Source organism: Hibiscus syriacus, unplaced genomic scaffold (genome assembly GCF_006381635.1).
Source record: "Hibiscus syriacus cultivar Baekdansim isolate YM2019G1 unplaced genomic scaffold, ASM638163v2 tig00111098_pilon, whole genome shotgun sequence".
Classification (NCBI taxonomy): Eukaryota; Viridiplantae; Streptophyta; class Magnoliopsida; order Malvales; family Malvaceae; genus Hibiscus; species Hibiscus syriacus.
Window position 1 is genome coordinate 800,189 of NW_024062983.1, and position 17,437 is coordinate 817,625.

The 17,437-nt window shown below is 36.4% G+C and overlaps 2 protein-coding genes and 1 long non-coding RNA gene across 3 annotated transcripts; 2 read left to right on the plus strand and 1 right to left on the minus strand.

The window, feature by feature from the left end:
- The first annotated feature begins 472 nt into the window (after positions 1–472).
- Positions 473–9,065, plus strand: LOC120153138 (epidermal growth factor receptor substrate 15-like 1). The gene is made up of 13 exons (XM_039165138.1): positions 473–857; positions 1,390–2,572; positions 3,857–4,072; positions 4,166–4,392; positions 4,780–4,854; positions 5,085–5,156; positions 5,241–5,339; positions 5,477–5,548; positions 5,631–5,745; positions 6,557–6,625; positions 6,796–7,165; positions 7,355–7,472; positions 7,907–9,065. Exons 1-13 carry the CDS (start codon positions 720–722, stop codon positions 8,834–8,836), a joined length of 3,684 nt encoding a protein of 1,227 aa, XP_039021069.1. The 5' UTR covers positions 473–719; the 3' UTR covers positions 8,837–9,065.
- A 590-nt stretch (positions 9,066–9,655) lies between these two features.
- LOC120153141 (54S ribosomal protein L19, mitochondrial-like) lies at positions 9,656–10,346 on the minus strand. Its single transcript, XM_039165142.1, has one exon. The coding sequence runs from the start codon at positions 10,294–10,296 to the stop codon at positions 9,829–9,831; it is 468 nt and encodes a 155-aa protein (XP_039021073.1). The 5' UTR covers positions 10,297–10,346; the 3' UTR covers positions 9,656–9,828.
- A 280-nt stretch (positions 10,347–10,626) lies between these two features.
- LOC120153143 lies at positions 10,627–11,291 on the plus strand. Its single transcript, XR_005518766.1, has 3 exons — positions 10,627–10,823; positions 10,981–11,120; positions 11,230–11,291. It is a non-coding gene; the product is annotated as an uncharacterized LOC120153143 (long non-coding RNA).
- Positions 11,292–17,437: the final 6,146 nt, after the last annotated feature.

Consider the following 17,437-nt stretch of genomic DNA (forward strand, 5'->3'; position numbering starts at 1 on the left):
CAAATAATTTATATTTTAAAATTAAATTAATGTCTGATAACACAAAACATAATATGTAACATTATACTTATGCAGTATGATATTATTTTCAGTGGTGAAGGTAGAAGAATAGATTAATCCTTTTCTATGAATTAACTTAGGTTAGGTATGGCTTTATAACTTGGTGAATGCAATGTTAAAGCATATAATCGACGGTAGTGTTGATGTCTGTGATAATTGTATGCCACGATTAGTCTATAAACATGAATTTAATATTTTCATGATTAGCGTAGGTTTATTTGATTCGTACCCATCGTAAATATAATAAAATATAATTATTTATTAAATTGTTAACCATATAGTGTATATATATATATATATTTTATCCAACATTGCAGTTGAAACAAATTCTATTCGTTTTAATTTTTTGTTTACCCCATGTGATCCAAATTTTAATATTTTTTTAATTTCCTCCGTTGCACTTCTCAAACAACGAACGCCAAAAAGGAGAAAAAAAGAAAAAGGGGAAAGAGAAACAGACCTCTCTCTCTCTCTCTCTTGTTGACGTATTCGGCATCGGCCTTCCAAGTTTTATGTTCCATGTTTCAAGTGTGGAACTGGATGGTCTATGGTTGTTGATCAATTTCCCATCCGATTTCGGTTTTGTTTCATGTATTTGTGGATTTGAATTCAAATTCAAATTCTAGAATAAAATATTCGGATTGACTGGAAATTGAGGAATGTCGGCGCAAAACCAAACCGATCTGTTCGATGCTTATTTTAGGAAAGCGGATTTGGACGGCGACGGCCAGATCAGCGGAGCCGAGGCTGTTGCCTTTTTTCAAGGCTCCAATTTGCCCAAACAAGTTCTCGCCCAGGTCATTTCCCTCTTCGTTTTTTCATTTCTCCTACCTATTGACAACTTTCCTTTCTTCTTTGGTGATTCCTGAGGCATAGATCAGATTTTCTCTATTTCCTTTCTTCGTTTCTATTTGATTAGCGTTGTTAGCTATTAATTATTGAAAATGTTGGAGTTCATCAGCTTTGGCTTTAATCGATCGGTTAACTTGCTCTGTGGAATCTTTTTCTTACAATTTGTTGCTTTCAGATGTTGGCAACTATCTGGCGATTGAGAGAAAGCATACCGTAAAATACATAATCGACATAGGGTTTACTCGAATATTAACAGCCTAATCTGATTTGAATTCGTAATTGTTCGTGAGTTTTTGCCTTTCTTTTTAACTGTCGAATCTTTTGAAATCTGAAAAAGAAGCAGGGTTTGGGTACCCCCTCCCCAACACCCCCAATTTTTTTTTTCTTGTATCTGCCTTTTCTAGGGAACTCGTAGTATTTGGAGAAATAGCTTAAGTTATGGTCAGTTGAGTTTTGTTTATGTTCTGTTCCCTGCAGGTGTGGATGTATGCTGACCAGAAGAAATTGGGTTATCTTGGTAGGCAAGAATTTTATAATGCCCTTAAACTTGTTACTGTGGCACAAAGTAAGCGAGATCTAACACCAGAGATGGTCAAAGCTGCACTGTATGGTCCTGCTTCAGCTAGGATTCCTGCTCCCCAAATAAACGTTGCTGCCACACCTACACCACACCCAAGGGTAGCAACTGTTACTTCACAGTCCAGTGGCAATTCATCTGTGCCATCCCACAATTCTGGTCTCAATGGGGCACCTGGTCCTGGCACTGTGGGTGTAAGCCAGCAGTACATCCAACCATTGCAAAATCAAGTTGTGAGGCCACCTCAAGCAATGCCTCCCAGGTCTTCATCACAAATACAACCAGCGCTTGCTGCACAAGGCGGGCTGAGGGGTGGTAACATGGTGGCTCCTCCTCGTCTTCCAACATCGAATTCCTTGACTAATTGGCAAAGTGGAAGCTCAAGTGGATTCACGACGGATTTCAGTAACCAAGTTCAAAACCGAAGTGTTAGTCCTTCTACAGGCCAAGGATTTGTACTTACACCTTCGGGGTTGACACCTTCTATGCAACCAAGACCACAAGCAACCCCTGTGCAGATATCCTCTTCTGCTCCACAACCAAAAGATTCATCCGTACCATCCAACGAGTTAGTAGCAGGGGATTCCAAGGCATCGGTGGTTTCAGGAAACATATTTGCTTCTGATTCTCTTTTTGGTGATGTTTTCTCTACGACTTCACCGCAATCAAAGCAAACTTCTTTGGCAACCACATCGTCTGCAACTGACTCCATTGTCTCAACTACCTCCGTTCCCGCTTCTGGGCCCTATCCTTCTGCAAAGTCAAGCCCAGCTGAGTCTTTGCAGGGTGCACTTTCTCAGAAGCCTCTGGGTGGTCAGTATCACCCAGGTCATCCAACAGGGAGACAATACCAGCAGGCTGCAGGTCCAAGCAGTGCTACATCTAGCTCAACTGGGTTTCCTGCTGGACCTGGGAATTTGTCTTCTGGTCAATCAATTCAGTCTCAGCCCCCATGGCCAAAGATGACTCAATCTGATATACAAAAGTACACAAAAGTATTTGTACAAGTTGACACTGATAGGGATGGAAAAATTACTGGTGATCAAGCTCGCAATCTGTTCTTAAGCTGGAGGCTTCCAAGAGGTAGGCTATGAGTGACTGTCAGCTTTGTTTTATCATTTAATAGTTCAACTGTGTTGGTTAAAATACCTTTTTCTTCTTTTTAAAATCTCATGGTGATAGTGCAATATATCATGCGGACTCTGCATGGATAAAGATAAAATTCTTTTTATTATTTTAACAAATCTCTTTAGCTAAAATCTCATGGTGATAGTGGCAGATCATTAAGATTATATTATCCTTTTAGGTTTCTTTTTTTGAACAGCTAGTCACAATCTTTTTAACTACCTATAAGTATCATCTTTTATGGCAGGTATTAATGGTAGAAATGAGCTAAAAACCTTGATGAAACCGAAACATGGTAAAAAGAAAATCATGATAGTGAGATCAATGGAAAGCAAGAGTTCATGTTGAAGTAATAGGGCCCAAGCCAATAGTAGGTCAGAAGTAGAGTTTGTGTGTAAATTTTTCCTTTGTTTCTTTTGAAATTTCAAAATAAAGAATAAAGAGAGATATTAAAAATTTCCTTGCTGCTATTCTTAAACTAATGGTAGGCAGGTAGGGGTTGTTGTAAAATAATGAATTTTGATAAATGAAATGATAATCTATCTTGTTTTTCTATAGTTATTAAGTGGCCAGACCACTGTATTCGGTAAGCATATATGCTACACCACTGTATTCAATAATGAATTCTATTATTGATCAATGAAATGTTATCTAGTTATTTATAGCTATTAATTTTAAACGGACTGACCACTTTATTCAATAAGTATGGTGTTACACTAGGTTATATGTAGTTTTAACTTTTAGGGGCTTTGTTCTCTCTTTCATTACCAATATTGTTAATGAACTTGTTTTCTTCTATTGTGTGTGTGTGTGTGTGTTCTTTTCCCTTCTGGTTTGGCTTGCCCCTCATTCTATAGATAAACTAATCTCTTTGGTTTACATCAACCAATTTGATTGTTAGAAGTGTTATTGATAAATCATTGAGAACATGAGTATTCAATGATTTTGGTGTCTGTGTGTGTTTCCTTCATACACTTTGGGTTACTTGGTTTGGAAACCATTTTAACAAAATATTTTCAATGAATATTTTGTTAAAAAGTTAATGTAGTTGAAACCAGATTGGTTCATTTCTTTTCTTAATTATTTTACTAAATCAACCTTTTTTTAAATTTTTTCTCCTTATCAGCAGTTGCAACTCTTTTTAGAATCCTACAGCTCTTGTAAATTCAGAAATAATTTATTAAGGTAGCTGTGCCACCTTTTGAAATGATGGTCATTCTGAAATTATTATTGGTGTTTCAGAGGTCTTAAAGCAGGTGTGGGATCTATCTGATCAAGATAATGACTGCATGCTTTCTCTGAGAGAGTTTTGCACTGCTCTTTATTTGATGGAACGCTATAGAGAAGGTCACCCTCTTCCTTCAGTGCTCCCAAGTAGTCTCCTATCTGATGAGACTCCATCCACCTCAGGTCATCCCCCAGTTTCACACAGAAATGTAGCTTGGGGGCCTGTTCATGGTATTGTTTTCTATTGTGTCATATTTATGCTTTATATTGCTTTTCCATGTTTTCTTCATGGATCATCACCTTTTACAAAAAAATCTTTTATAGGTTTTCAGCAACCACAAGCTATCACTGCTCCACGACCACCTTTACCTTCTACTAGGGGAAGACCACCAAGGCCAGTGTCATTTTCTCAGACTGATGCACTGACGCCACCTGCTCCACAAAAGTCCAAGGTTCCGATTCTGGAAAAGAACCTTGTAGATCAACTTAGCCAAGAGGAGCAAGATTCTCTTAACACAAAGTTCAAAGAGGCTACAGATGCAAATAAAAAGGCATTTCCTCTTTTCTCTGTGACTTGCTATGTACTAGTAGCCAATGTGGAATTTATTGTAACCCCCCAGCCCTTTCCCTCTTTTGTTTCATTTGTTCTTAATTTCCGTGGTATTTCTTTTATTTTTATTCTTCTTTTCCCCACTCAATGCTATAGATGACATCTCAGGTTTAGGGCTGCCATGTAAAAATTCGATTTGTTCATCTTCATTTTTTTTTTCTATTCCTGAGAGATGGTTAAAGTAACCGAGTCTAGGCAATTGCTTGTGAAATGTGATATAATATATAAACTGTTACAGTTTTCTTTTCTTTTTAGGCTGTATTGTCTCTGAAATGCCTGATATTATCTATTCTAGAAATTTGAGTAAGCCTCATTTTTCTTTTTGAAGGTTGAAGAGCTGGAAAAGGAGATACAAGATTCAAGAGCAAAGACTGAATTCTTCCGGGCTAAGATGCAGGAACTCGTAAGTATGCTCCTTTTATCTTTATGATTATTACAAGGTCTTCATCGTTCAACTACAGTTGACCTCTTTGGGATTAAACAGTTTTCTAAAGACACAAGAATGCCTTAGGTGGGAATTATCTTTAACTTAATTCTTGTTAAAATGCATATGTTTTTCTGTCTTTGATGTTGCATCTTCAGACTATTAATTTGTTGCCCTTTTCATTTCCACTTGTTGCCACTCGGCAATAGATTTTATATAAAAGCAGATGTGACAATCGACTTAATGAGATTACTGAAAGAGCCTCTGCTGACAAAAGAGAGGTACTTTGCCTTTTATTTCAATGTTCCACAATTCAATTCTACCTTCCGCTTGGTTGTTGGGCAGTTGAGCTATTCTGATTTCAGGTTGAAGCATTGGCGAAGAAGTATGAAGAGAAATACAAGCTGTCTGGAGATGTAGCCTCTAGGTTAACCATTGAGGAATCCACATTTCGTGATATTCAGGTATTTAGGAATTTTCTATGTTTTGAATGATAGCTAATGGTTGGTTGGCTTGATGGCCATGCTTGAATTTCCTTTTGCTGAAAATTTCTTGTGCTTTCATTAGAAATTTCTGTCAGATTGACTTGAATAACTTGCAGGAGAAAAAAATGGAATTGTACCAGGCAATTGTTAAAATAGAACAAGGAGACAATAAGTATGGCACTCTCCAGGTATTATCTATCTGTAAATAATTAAATTTTAGTCATTGGTATGGAAACTTGTAAGAGTGTAGTTTTTTGTTGGCTTGTGCAGGAGCGTGCTAATCAAATACAATCAAGTCTGGAGGAATTAGTGAAATCTCTTAATGAACGTTGCAAACAATATGGATTACGTGCTAAGCCGACTTCACTGGTTGAGCTTCCTTTTGGTATTATTTCCACTTTCTATATTATAATTATTTTATGATCTATGGGTTTTTCCCTATGCTTTGGAGACAAACACTAGAAGCACGGGGGTTAAGATTGAGCTAATCAAAGGCACAATATATAGAGTGTACATTTAGTAAAAGGACAAACTTAGAAATGTGGATATTCCATCTTCAAGTTAGAACTAATCCTATAGACGATAAGGTATGGCCACATAGGACTCAAATTGAAGGATGCATATTTTAGGATAGAGAAAATTGTTTCACAGGGTAAAAGGTTGGGCTGGAGACCAAAATATAAAAAAAAAGTGAAAGTTTGAATGCTAGGGATGCAAATCTTAGGATATGTCCACATATTTTGGAGGTGATAAATTATTATTTAAATAGACCTTGAAGAGATGGTGGTGGTTTATAAGAATATTGTGGGAGGAGGACTTGTGTACTTGAGGCAAATATTCCTGTCTTGGTTCTTTTAGCTGATTCCAAATATGTTTGGGATCGTTGGTTTAGTTTTGCTTTGTTCTGTTTATGCTACTATTCTTGTCCTCAATAAGTTATCATGTGATACTAATATAATCATGTGCTTTTTTTATTTGCTTTTTAACCTGCATTGAGCTGTATGTGGTTGTAAGGTTTCCCCTCATTTTTTTCTTTTTTCAATATAGTAAATTTAAGAAATCTAGAGAGCTTTAATTGGATTTGCTTTCTTAATCTGACTAATTTTTTTTTGAAGATTCCATCGTCCAGCTAATCTTATGTGTTTTTATATAAGCCTATACCTAAATTTTTTCACTTTATTGTCAACTTTTCCTAGGCTGGCAAACTGGAATCCAAGAAGGTGCAGCTGATTGGGATGAAGATTGGGATAAGTTTGAAGATGAAGGTATGTGCTTGTAGGACATGTTTTGATGTCCTATCTGTTATTTGGTGACCCTTATTTAATAATATTTGGCATGCCCTTAACATAATGTATAGAATTTGATATGGCGCGTTCTTCTGAATAGTGTAATTTGTATCTTATTCTGATGAATCATGACTTGATTCTCCTTGTAGGATTCACATTTGTAAAGGAGCTCACACTTGATGTGCAAAATGTCATAGCCCCTCCAAAACCAAAATCTTCATTAGTTCAAAAAGAAACATCTTCTGCAACTGTTGCTGATGCTAACTCAGATAAGATTCCGGATACAAGTGAAAGGATCCCTGAGAAAGACTTAGCACTTGACCAAAGTGAGGATGGCCTGGCCAAAAAACCAGCTGTTACAACAGATAAGCAATCTCAAGAATTCCAGGATTCCCGTGTGACAAGTAGTGGTGCTGATGGTTCTCCTCATTCTCAGAAGACGAGTGATCCTTATGGATCCCCCCACGCCAAGAAAACCGATGATACTGATAGCGCAGATCTCGCTAAAGAATCTAGAAGGTGTGTTGTTTCGTTTGCAGTATTATGTAGTTCTCCGGCTACTATCCTCTTGCATGTATTTTCTGCAAGCAGTGAACCTGCACATGGTTGTACAGTAGGGATTTGTTTTCTCTTTCATTTTTCTTCCTTTCAAGTCTTTGATGTTTTAGACTTATGGTTTCTTAACCAATTGGATATATACTTGTACAGAGATCAGAGTGGTGCTGAATCTTTATTTTCTGAGGATAAGAGTTTTGATGAACCTAGCTGGGGAAAATTTGATTCTCAGTTCAACCCAGTTTGGGGCTTTGAAAAGGAACGAGGCAAGGTTAGTGAATTTTTTGTCTTGCAGCACCCATTCAGATTAAATTGCAGGTTGTTTTCTTAGTCACTTATTTGTTTCAAGAGAATGAAACCTATCTTCTCCATCCGGCTTGGGTTTTCTTAGTCACTTATTTGTTTCAGTTCTACTGTCAACGAAAAAGAATTATGTTTCCGTTATGATGAAAATTTATTATTTGGTCTCTTGGCCAAGGTTGAGTAGTGGCTACAATTTTCTAGTTTTATATCTCAGGACCTTTTAGTGTCAACTTAGTTTATCGAAGGAAGCCTTATATTGTTTCTCTTTCTTTGAATGTGTAAGCTTTTTTTGGTTGTCTTGATTTCAATATATGCCACAATGGATGTTATTTGTGTCTTGAAAAGATTTTTCGGAATTGTATTGAGAATCACAAATTGGTCTAAAGAAAACTCTTCTTGCAGGAGACTGATGACTCTATGTTTGGTCTTGGTGACTTCAATATAAAGCCCATAAAAACACAGTCCTCGCACACTGAAAACCTGTTCCCGGGGAAAGGTCCAATTGTTTTTGATTCTGTTCCGAGCACCCCTGCAAATGCAGGTGATATGGTCAACGGGAAGAGCTTATCTATTTTTGCAGACTCTGTTCCAAGCACCCCTGCTTATGCAGGTGATATGTTCAAGGGGAAGGGCTCATCTGTTTTTGCAGATTCTGTTCCAAGCACTCCTGCCTATGCGGACAACTTGTTCAAGGGTCAGAGTTCATCCTTGTTTGCAGATTCTGTTCCAAGCACTCCTGCCTATGCGGATAACATGTTCAAGGGTCATAGTTCATCCTTGTTTGCAGATTCTGTTCCAAGCACTCCTGCCTATGCAGATAACTTGTTCAAGGGGAAGACTTCATCCATATTTGCAGATTCTGTTCCAAGCACTCCTGCCTATTCAGATAACATGTTCAAGGGGCAGAGGTCGTCTCTTTTTGCGGACTCTGTTCCGAGCACCCCTGCTTATCATCATTCCCAACAGAGTTTTGGTGAAGGATCAGATGCTTACTCGTTTGACAGCTTCTCTAGGTCTGATTCATTCAACATGCAAGACAGTGGATTGTTTCAACCCCGCTCCTTTGACAGGTTTGATTCCATGCGCAACTCAACAGACTTTGATCAGGGTTATGACTTCCCCCCATCGGGGTTTGATTCATTTAATGCACATGATCAACCTGACAAATCGCTGTCAAGGTTTGATTCCATGGGAAGCACTACGGGGTTTGATCATAGTCGTGAGTTCTCATCGTTTGATGACAATGATCCATTTGGGTCAACGGGGCCATTTAGGACATCACTGGACAGTCAGAATCCGAGGAGAGATTCCGATAAATGGAGTGCTTTTTAGGTATAAATACAAATATTATAAATGCAGTTGAATGAACGGCTGGGGGGTGTTTCACGTTTTCATGCCTTGTAAGTCGAGATTTTGGTCTCTTGTGTGGCGGCTTTGATTCTTTTATTAGTATATACAGCGTCTTGATAAAGGAGTGTTTGTGCTAAAGTCATGTTTTTCTTTTACCTTTTCTGCATCTTGATACCATTGTCATTTTCTTTCTTTTGATTGTTTTTTAGTTTTTAGTAAATGAAAAAACACAGCCATATGGTTCAACAAATCAGCAACACTCCGTAGGCAAAATCAACGAATTAAGAAATCTTGGTAAGAGTTTGAAATACCAATCTAGAATTGAATTGAAAAGCTTCGCAAGGAGAGTTCCAAATTCAGAAGCCAAATCTAGAACCACTCTGCAATCGGCGTCGAAGGCTGACAAGAACATCTTCAACCGGGGGCACACATAATGAGGTAGGTATTTTGTCGAGCAGTTTCCTTGACAATGTTGAAAAGGCAAAAAGCACAAAGCTTGTTGATCAAAGCAGGGCAGGAGGACGGAGAGTGGGTTAAGTTTTGGAGCTTTCAGGTCCACCGGCAGGTTTTGTAAGGCACTTTTTTTTATTGGAACTTTGATGTATGAACTTTGATTGGTTCAGAATATAAAACATTCAAGAAGTTTACGTGTAATCATTTTCGATTAACACTTTGACGTATGAAACTTCAAACCAAAGGCATATACATCAGAGATTTAAGTAGAAACAACAATCCGGTTAACATGAAGTTTTGATTTATACTTCTTTTCAGGCTCAATCCGGGAAAAATGAGAACATCAATTCAGAAATGATGCAGTGAATTGAAATAATGTTCGAAAGTTGCAGAAATCATTCAAACAGACATGCTAAGGTTTTCCCACACGGACAATATGTCGAACAGTTTAGATGCACCAAAATCCAACGCAGTAACAAAACGCCACCACAAAATTTTAAATTGAAAAGGAAATGAAGAATCTAATCCAATTCCTTGACCACCTTAATCCCCATAGTATTAGCAGTCCCAATAATGGACTTACAAATACTCTCCAGGGACATGTATTGGCAATAGGGATCGGATTGCTTAATCTTGGCAATCTCATAAATATGCCTGACGGACAACGTGGTGGCGATCACGTGGCCTGGCCGGCTGCTTCCGGACTCGATACCCGCCGCCTTCTTCAGGTACCACGTGACGGACGGAGACTTAACAGTGAACTCAAAAGTGTTATCTTTGAAGGCGGTAATGGTGACTGCCATAGGGGTGTCGGGCTTGTACTTTTGGGTTCGGGCGTTGAAGTCCTTGCAGAAGGCCATTAGATTGAGACGGTACTGTCCGAGAGCCGGTCCTACAGGAGGTGCGGGTCGTGCTCCTCCCGCAGGAACCGTCAGCCTGATTGTCGCCGCCACTGGACGCCGCGTTAGGATCTCTTTCAGGGTCGACATGGCTCTCTGATTTCGCTTACCTACTGATTTCTTCACTTTCTCAATGGGCCGACGGAAAATATAAATATTGCAGTAAATTGTAAACAGTAAATAAAAGGTTATTTTATTTTGGTTTAACTATAGTTTTAGCCCCTCCGTGTACTAAACTATAACATTTAATTTCTCTCTTTTAATATATTCATATTATTGTCCGTTCCCCAACTTTCAGCATAGTATAGGGACTAAATGTAAAATTTGATCTTTTCTATATAACATGAGATTTACACACTTGTTATTGGGCTGGGTTATTAGGTTTTAAAAAGGAGGAATTGAAGAAGGAGACGTTCTTGAATCATTTACTTTAATTCAACAATCTATTATCTTTGTTTAGTTGGTAATTTGATTCTTTGCAGCTTCTGCACTCCAACTTCAAGTGTAAAGGAGAGGAGAGCTAAGCATTTGGAGGCAGAAAACGTCAGTAATGGAGAGAAAATATGTTGGAGAGCAATACGTTCAGCAGGAAGACAAAGTGCGGCAAAATTAAGAAGGTTGCTGCATACCTCTCCTCATCTTCAATTTATTCATATTTATTACATATAAAATGGAAAAAAAATGAAACCTTATCTAAGTAACAAATGCATTTAGTTTTAGTTTATAACGATGATTGGTTGTATTTGATTTGTTTGTTGCATTGGCGTGGGTCAGGAAGTTAGAGAATATATTTGAGAGATGACATTTACTGTGGAGCTGCTGCTTGCAAAACATGCGACACTTGCACTTCACGTGCTCCTTTGGATGCTGCTTCTCCCCTTCTTGTTCTTGATACCAATGTCATCCTTCAACAGGTTTCTTCCTTGTTCCTTTTGGCTTCAATATAATTGTACTGATTATTTCTTTGTGTTCCCAAATATTAACATTTTCATTGTTGCTATTATTGTTAATTGATGTTGTAAGATCGACTTGCCCGAGAATCCTGCCATCGACAATGCCTACTGCTATCGGTGGTGCTGAATGAGAAAATTTATTCCATAGGTTTGAGAATACCTTTTAGCCATCAACCTTTCCTTGTACCTCTCTAACGATCCATCTGACTTGTATTTTACTGTAAACATCCACTTGCATCCTATTGTTTTCTTCCCTTATGGCAGTTTCACCAAATTCCATGTCTTGTTCTCCTCTAATGCTTCCATCTCAACCTGCATGACATTCTTCCAATTCTCATTTTCTAATGCCTCGGGCATGGTTTTAGGAATGTGATGGTGTTTAGGCTTGTAAGAAAGGCTTGGTTATGTGAGACAAATGTTCTCCTCTAATGCTTCCATCTCAACCTGCATGACATTCTTCCAATTCTCATTTTCTAATGCCTCGGGCATGGTTTTAGGAATAGTGATGGTGTTTAGGCTTGTAAGAAAGGCTTGGTTATTGTGAGACAAATTTCTGTAAGACAAAAATAGGTAACAAGGATTTTTTATGGTGCAAGTCATTTTTCATTTTCTAATTGAAACAGGAAAATCAAAATCCCTATGATCAGAGGTATGATAAAAAATTTCAGTGTTATTTGAATCAAAGATAAGTTCAACAGTTACCTCGATTTGTATAGGAGAGGAAGAGGATGATTGAGCCTGCACTGGTGCCTTTCTTCTTGAGTAAACTAGCTAAAGACGAGTAGTGTTAAATTTTTGACTGAGGAGTAATAGGGTCAGGTTGGTCAAAAATAGAAGGCTCTTGGACTGGATGTTGGGAAGAAACAAAAGGTTGTTGGATTGGCTATTGGGAAGAAATAGAAGGAGTATGCTGCTGCTCAGGAAAGTCAATGAGAAGTTAAAGAAGGAAATAATCATTGTCCTTATCTTCCCTGAATGAAATCTCCCCATGAAGATAGGGACGAGTAAAATAATTTTCCTTTTCTGAAAAATTGACATCAGACAAAATAAAATGTCTCATTGTAGGTGGATAATAGCACTTGTACCCCTTTTGAGTGGAAGAGCAACCAATAAAAACAAACTTTAATGCCCTTGGATCAAGCTTCCCCCTATTTTGAGAGTGTATATGAACAAATTCAACACAACCAAATATTTTAAGTTTAAGGTTAAGTGAGGGGCTAAAGTTTGGAAAGAAATTGTTTAGGATTTGGATAAGACTTTTGGATTCAAGGACTTTAGTGAGTAGTCTGTTTATCATATAGGTGATAGTCAACACAGGTTCTCCCCCATACTGTTTAGGTACATTTTTTTGAAACAAAAGGGTTCTTGTAATAGTAAGAAGATGGTTATTTTTTTTTCTGCTACTCCGTTCTGTTAGGGGTATTTACACATGAGGACTTGTGAATAATGCCTTTTTATTGAAAATAGGGAGATAAGACTTTGTTGAAATAGTCATTAGCATTGTCTGATATAAACCTCTTTATTTTTGCCCCAAACTGAGTTTTAATCATATTATAAAAGGTTTTAAAAGTGGAAATCACATCTGATTTCTGTTTTAGAAGAAATAACCATGTCACTCGGGTACAATCATATATGAATGAGACAAACCACCGGGCCCCAGTTATCTTAGGAATCGTGGATGGCCCCCAAACATCATTGTGTATAAAGGTAAAGGGGTTTGAAGTTCTTTTATTACTAACTGGGAAAGAAGAGCGATTATGCTTAGCAAGTTCACATATATCAAAATAGAATTCTTCACTATTTAAGGATTTGAACAAAGAAGGAAACATAAGCTTTAAAGTTATAAAGGATGGGTGACCAAGACAGAGTTGGTGAAGCCATGTATCATGTTTATTGGTTTTGGATTCTGATAAAAGCGAAAAATATGGGGAGTTTAGGGCACTAACTTGTACAAAATGGTCTTCAAGGTAATATAAACCATTTTCTTCTCTAGCACGTCCAATCATCTTCTTCGTTCCTTATTCTTGAAAAATACATTGAGTAGAATGAAAAAGAACACTGCAGTCAGTGTCTTTGATGATTTTTTGAATGGATAAGAGGTTAGTAAATAGCTTTGGCACATGAAGGACATTTTTTAAAGTAATGGTTTCACTTATAACAATATCCCCTTGACTAGCCATTGTTATCATAGTGCCATCTACCACAGTTATTTTTTTGTTGTTAGGATAGGGTGTATAGGTTGTAAATCTGAATGAGGAATTGGTCATGTGGTTTGTAGCCCCTGAGTCAATTACCCATGAGCTTTAGATGGGCAAATTTGAGGCCTTAGAGTGCTGAGAATATAAGGATATACTTGAGAAGACCAGACTACATGTACCTGCAGAGGAGGTTTTGTTCAGGGAGCCCAACAAATTTCTCAGTTTCTCTATTTTCTCTTTGTTGAACTCAACAAGCTGTTCTTGAGAGTCCCCAACTAATTTTTTAGTTGTATATGCTCTTCCTTGACCCTTTGATGATCCCTCATTTTTTGGAAAAGTTTTACCTACTGTCGTTTGATAATGCCATTATTGTTGTTTGATGTCTTATCTTGCTTCACTGGGTTTTGGTTCAGGTGTCATCCAACTCCTGCAAGGGAGATGCTTGAACCTTTGTTGTGCACTGTTGCTGCTGTCGGACTCGACTTGGATATTTCATCGTCAAAGGCATTGATTGACTCCTATGACCATGTTGTGGTAAGGTTCATTTTAATGATATTGTTGGGATTTATGAAGCTCAATTGACAACCAAAAGTACTTGCCAAAAGGGGTTGAGTTGGTTGTTGAATTTAGGGAGTAAGGAGATTAAAAAGATAGAAAAATTTGTACAACGATTTATAATGATTCGACTTCTCAACAAAGTCTACATCCATTACCTTAGCTCCTCACTAAAAATTTTCCAACAAATCACTAATTTGTTTTTTATTTTTCAAGGATAAAGAGATAACATTTGCAAACTCCCTAGTTTTTCAAAGGCTTAACTAGAACCAAAACCCCTTTACATAAGAAAAATAAAGTAAACAAAGAAACCTCTAAAAGGTAGGCGTTTATAAAATTAAAGCTCACACAAACACAACTATTTACAAGAGAAAGGAAAGAAAGAATTAAGAGCTCTTCTCTTATGTTTGATTGCTTGGATAGGTGTTTTAACCCTTCTTCAAGTGTCTTGAACTTGTATTTATATGTTGAAATGTATTTGTGGTCATTTTTAGCCGTTGGGATGAAATTTCATGCAAAATAAAGCTGCCTAGTACAAGGAGTATCGGTACTTCCTTTGTTATATTTAAATAAATTAGCCGTTACTAGTCGTTGGGTCTGACCAATATCGATACTATGCTCATGGTATCGATACTATAATGTAAAGTAGTATTGGTACCCCTTGGAGTATCGATACTTATTTTGCATTTTTAGAATTTGAGCTATTTGAAAAACACCTAGTAGTATCAATACTACCTAGAGAGTATCAATACTTCTCTTACCTTTGATATCGATACCACGTGAACAATATCGATATTGTTAATGTAGTCTCGATACTGTAAGACCAGTATGGTACTACGTACCCAGAAAATCAGTTTTGTGCTCAAATTCTATTTTAATGGACTTTGAATTATTTTTGAAATTTTTTGAAAACTTTGAACAAATTCAATTCAAATCCAAAAATATTTTGCCTTAATTTGTTATATCAAAATATTATAAAACTTGATTCAATAATCTTCTCCTTTTTGATATAACAAAACATTTGAAAAAAAAAATTGTTTTTGCCAAAACTCTCCCTTACTAAAATATTTAATGAAAAAAAGCAATATTTGGAAAATATTAAAGTTTCCCATTTTTCATTCTTGAAATTGACTTTTTCAAACCTATATTTCTCCTTTTTTTGTTATATAAAAAATAATTTAACTTTAAAGGTTCAAAACAACAATGGAGAACAAGTAAAAAATTTAGCGTTAAAATAATTTGGAAAATCAAAGCTCCCCTCAATAAAAGCATTCCAAACAAGAATTTGACTTTAAAATCTTGATACTTAAAAGACATTGGATTTCAACAAAAATAGACAAACATGTTAGTAGCACATGAAATTCAATATATCCAAGTCTAAGATACTTTATGCAACAATAATTGTTGTATTTAAGTGCATGTGCATAAAGCTATCCAAAAATGTTATGCATTTGAAAAATTGATACAATTGTTAGATAGATATCATTTGCAACAAATTACATGCATAAACATTTAAATCAATTCCTTTTAACATACATGAGATAGAAAATATAAAATTATTTAAAATCAAAACTCATGCATGCCTAAACCAAATGAGCAACCAATTATGCAAGATAATCAAAATAATCTTAGTGGTTACTCATTCCTTTTCAATTGTGGCTTGAGTATTTGAATATCTTCACTTTCATCACCATTGCTCTCATACACATACAATAGACATTTATGTGGATTTTGGTATCCAAATTGCTTTGGATCCTTGAACGTTAGTTTTAATGCCCCTTGTTCCCTTTGGAGGCCATATTTGTCTAATTTTAAAATGTTTTTTCTTTCTTTAAAGGACAAGCATGTTCCATATGACCATGATAATGACAATGTGAGTATTTTTCCATTATGAAACTAGATGAATTATTTAAAATGATTTCTTTTTCTTTTGTTAAGCATTGAAACTTAACTTTTAAATCATAGCAGTCTTTTTTAAAAAAAATTCAGTTTTTTACTTTTGAAAGCTTTAAATCATTTTCAAAATTTCATTTTATTTTTCAAATTTTAATTTTTCTTTCAAAAGAAAATCGTTTTCAACTTTAAATTTTAGAATTATTTTCTTATATTTGGAGTTCATGGTCTCAAACTCTAAAAATAATTCATCGTACGCATCTTGTAACTCATTAAAAGAATATGAATTACATTCACTAGAGTTAGAAGATACATCGGGCTCTTCAAGTGCCATTAAGCACACCACCTTTGTTGGTTCTTCTTTTTTGTTTCCATAGATCTCTTCGAGTTTATTACAAAGCTCATTGGCATTTGAACAAGAAAAAAAAACTCCTTCATGGACATTGGGACCAAATGCACAGAACAACATGTGCATGACTTTAGCATTTTGTTGAGATTTCTTCCGTTCTTGGGCACTCCACTCCGTCTTCTTTGGAGAAGAGTAGCCGTTCTCGATCATCTCCCATGTATCAAGATCAATGGATTGGATGAATAGCTTTATTAATTTCTTCCAATGACGGTGGTTAGCTCCATTGAAGTATTGAGGCCTATCGATCAGTTGGGAGTTTTTCATGTGTAACTAGTCGGAGGTGGAAGTCATCTACTCGGTTGCGTAGATAATTGATAGAGCTTTTTCAAGGATCGTCTCAAGGTTGTTAGACATTTTAATGAGTTAAGCTCTGATACCAATTGTTGGAATTTATGAAGCTCAATTGACAACCGAAAATGTTTGCCAAGAGGGGTTGAGTTGGTTGTTGAATTTAGGGAGTAAAGAGATTAAAAGGATAGGCAAATTTGTTATTGAGGCCTATCGATCAGTTGGGAGTTTTCCATGTGGAGCTTGTCAGAGGTGGAAGTCATCTACTCGGTTGCGTCGAGAATTGATAGAGCTTCTTCAATGATCGTCTCAAGGTTGTTAGACCTTCTAATGAGTCAAGCTCTGATACCAATTGTTAGGATTTATAAAGCTCAATTGGCAACCGAAAATGTTTTTCAAGAGGGGTTGAGTTGGTTGTTGAATTTAGGGAGTAAAGAGATTAAAATGATAGGAAAATTTGCACATCGATTTATAGTGGTTCGACTTATCAACCAAGTCTACATCACTATCTTAGCTCATCATCAAGGATTTTCCAACAAATTCACTAATTTGTTCTTTATTTTTCAAGGATAAAGAGATAACATTTAAAACTCCCTGGCTTTTCAAAGGCTTAGTTAGAACCAAAACCCCCTCTACAAAAGGAAAGAAAGTAAACAAAAAAACCTTTAAAAGATAGATGTTTGCAAAATTAAAGCTCACACAAACACAACTATTTACAAGAAAAAGGAAAGTAAGAATTAAGAGCTCTTCTCTTGTGTGTGATTAATTGGATATGTGTTCTAACCCTTCTTCAAGTGTCTTGAACTTGTATTTATATGTTGGAATGTGTTTGTGATTGTTTCTAGCCATTGGGAATGAAATTTCGTGCAAAATAAATTTGCCTAGTATAGGGAGTATTGATACTCCTTTAAAGAGTATCGATACTTCCTTTGTTA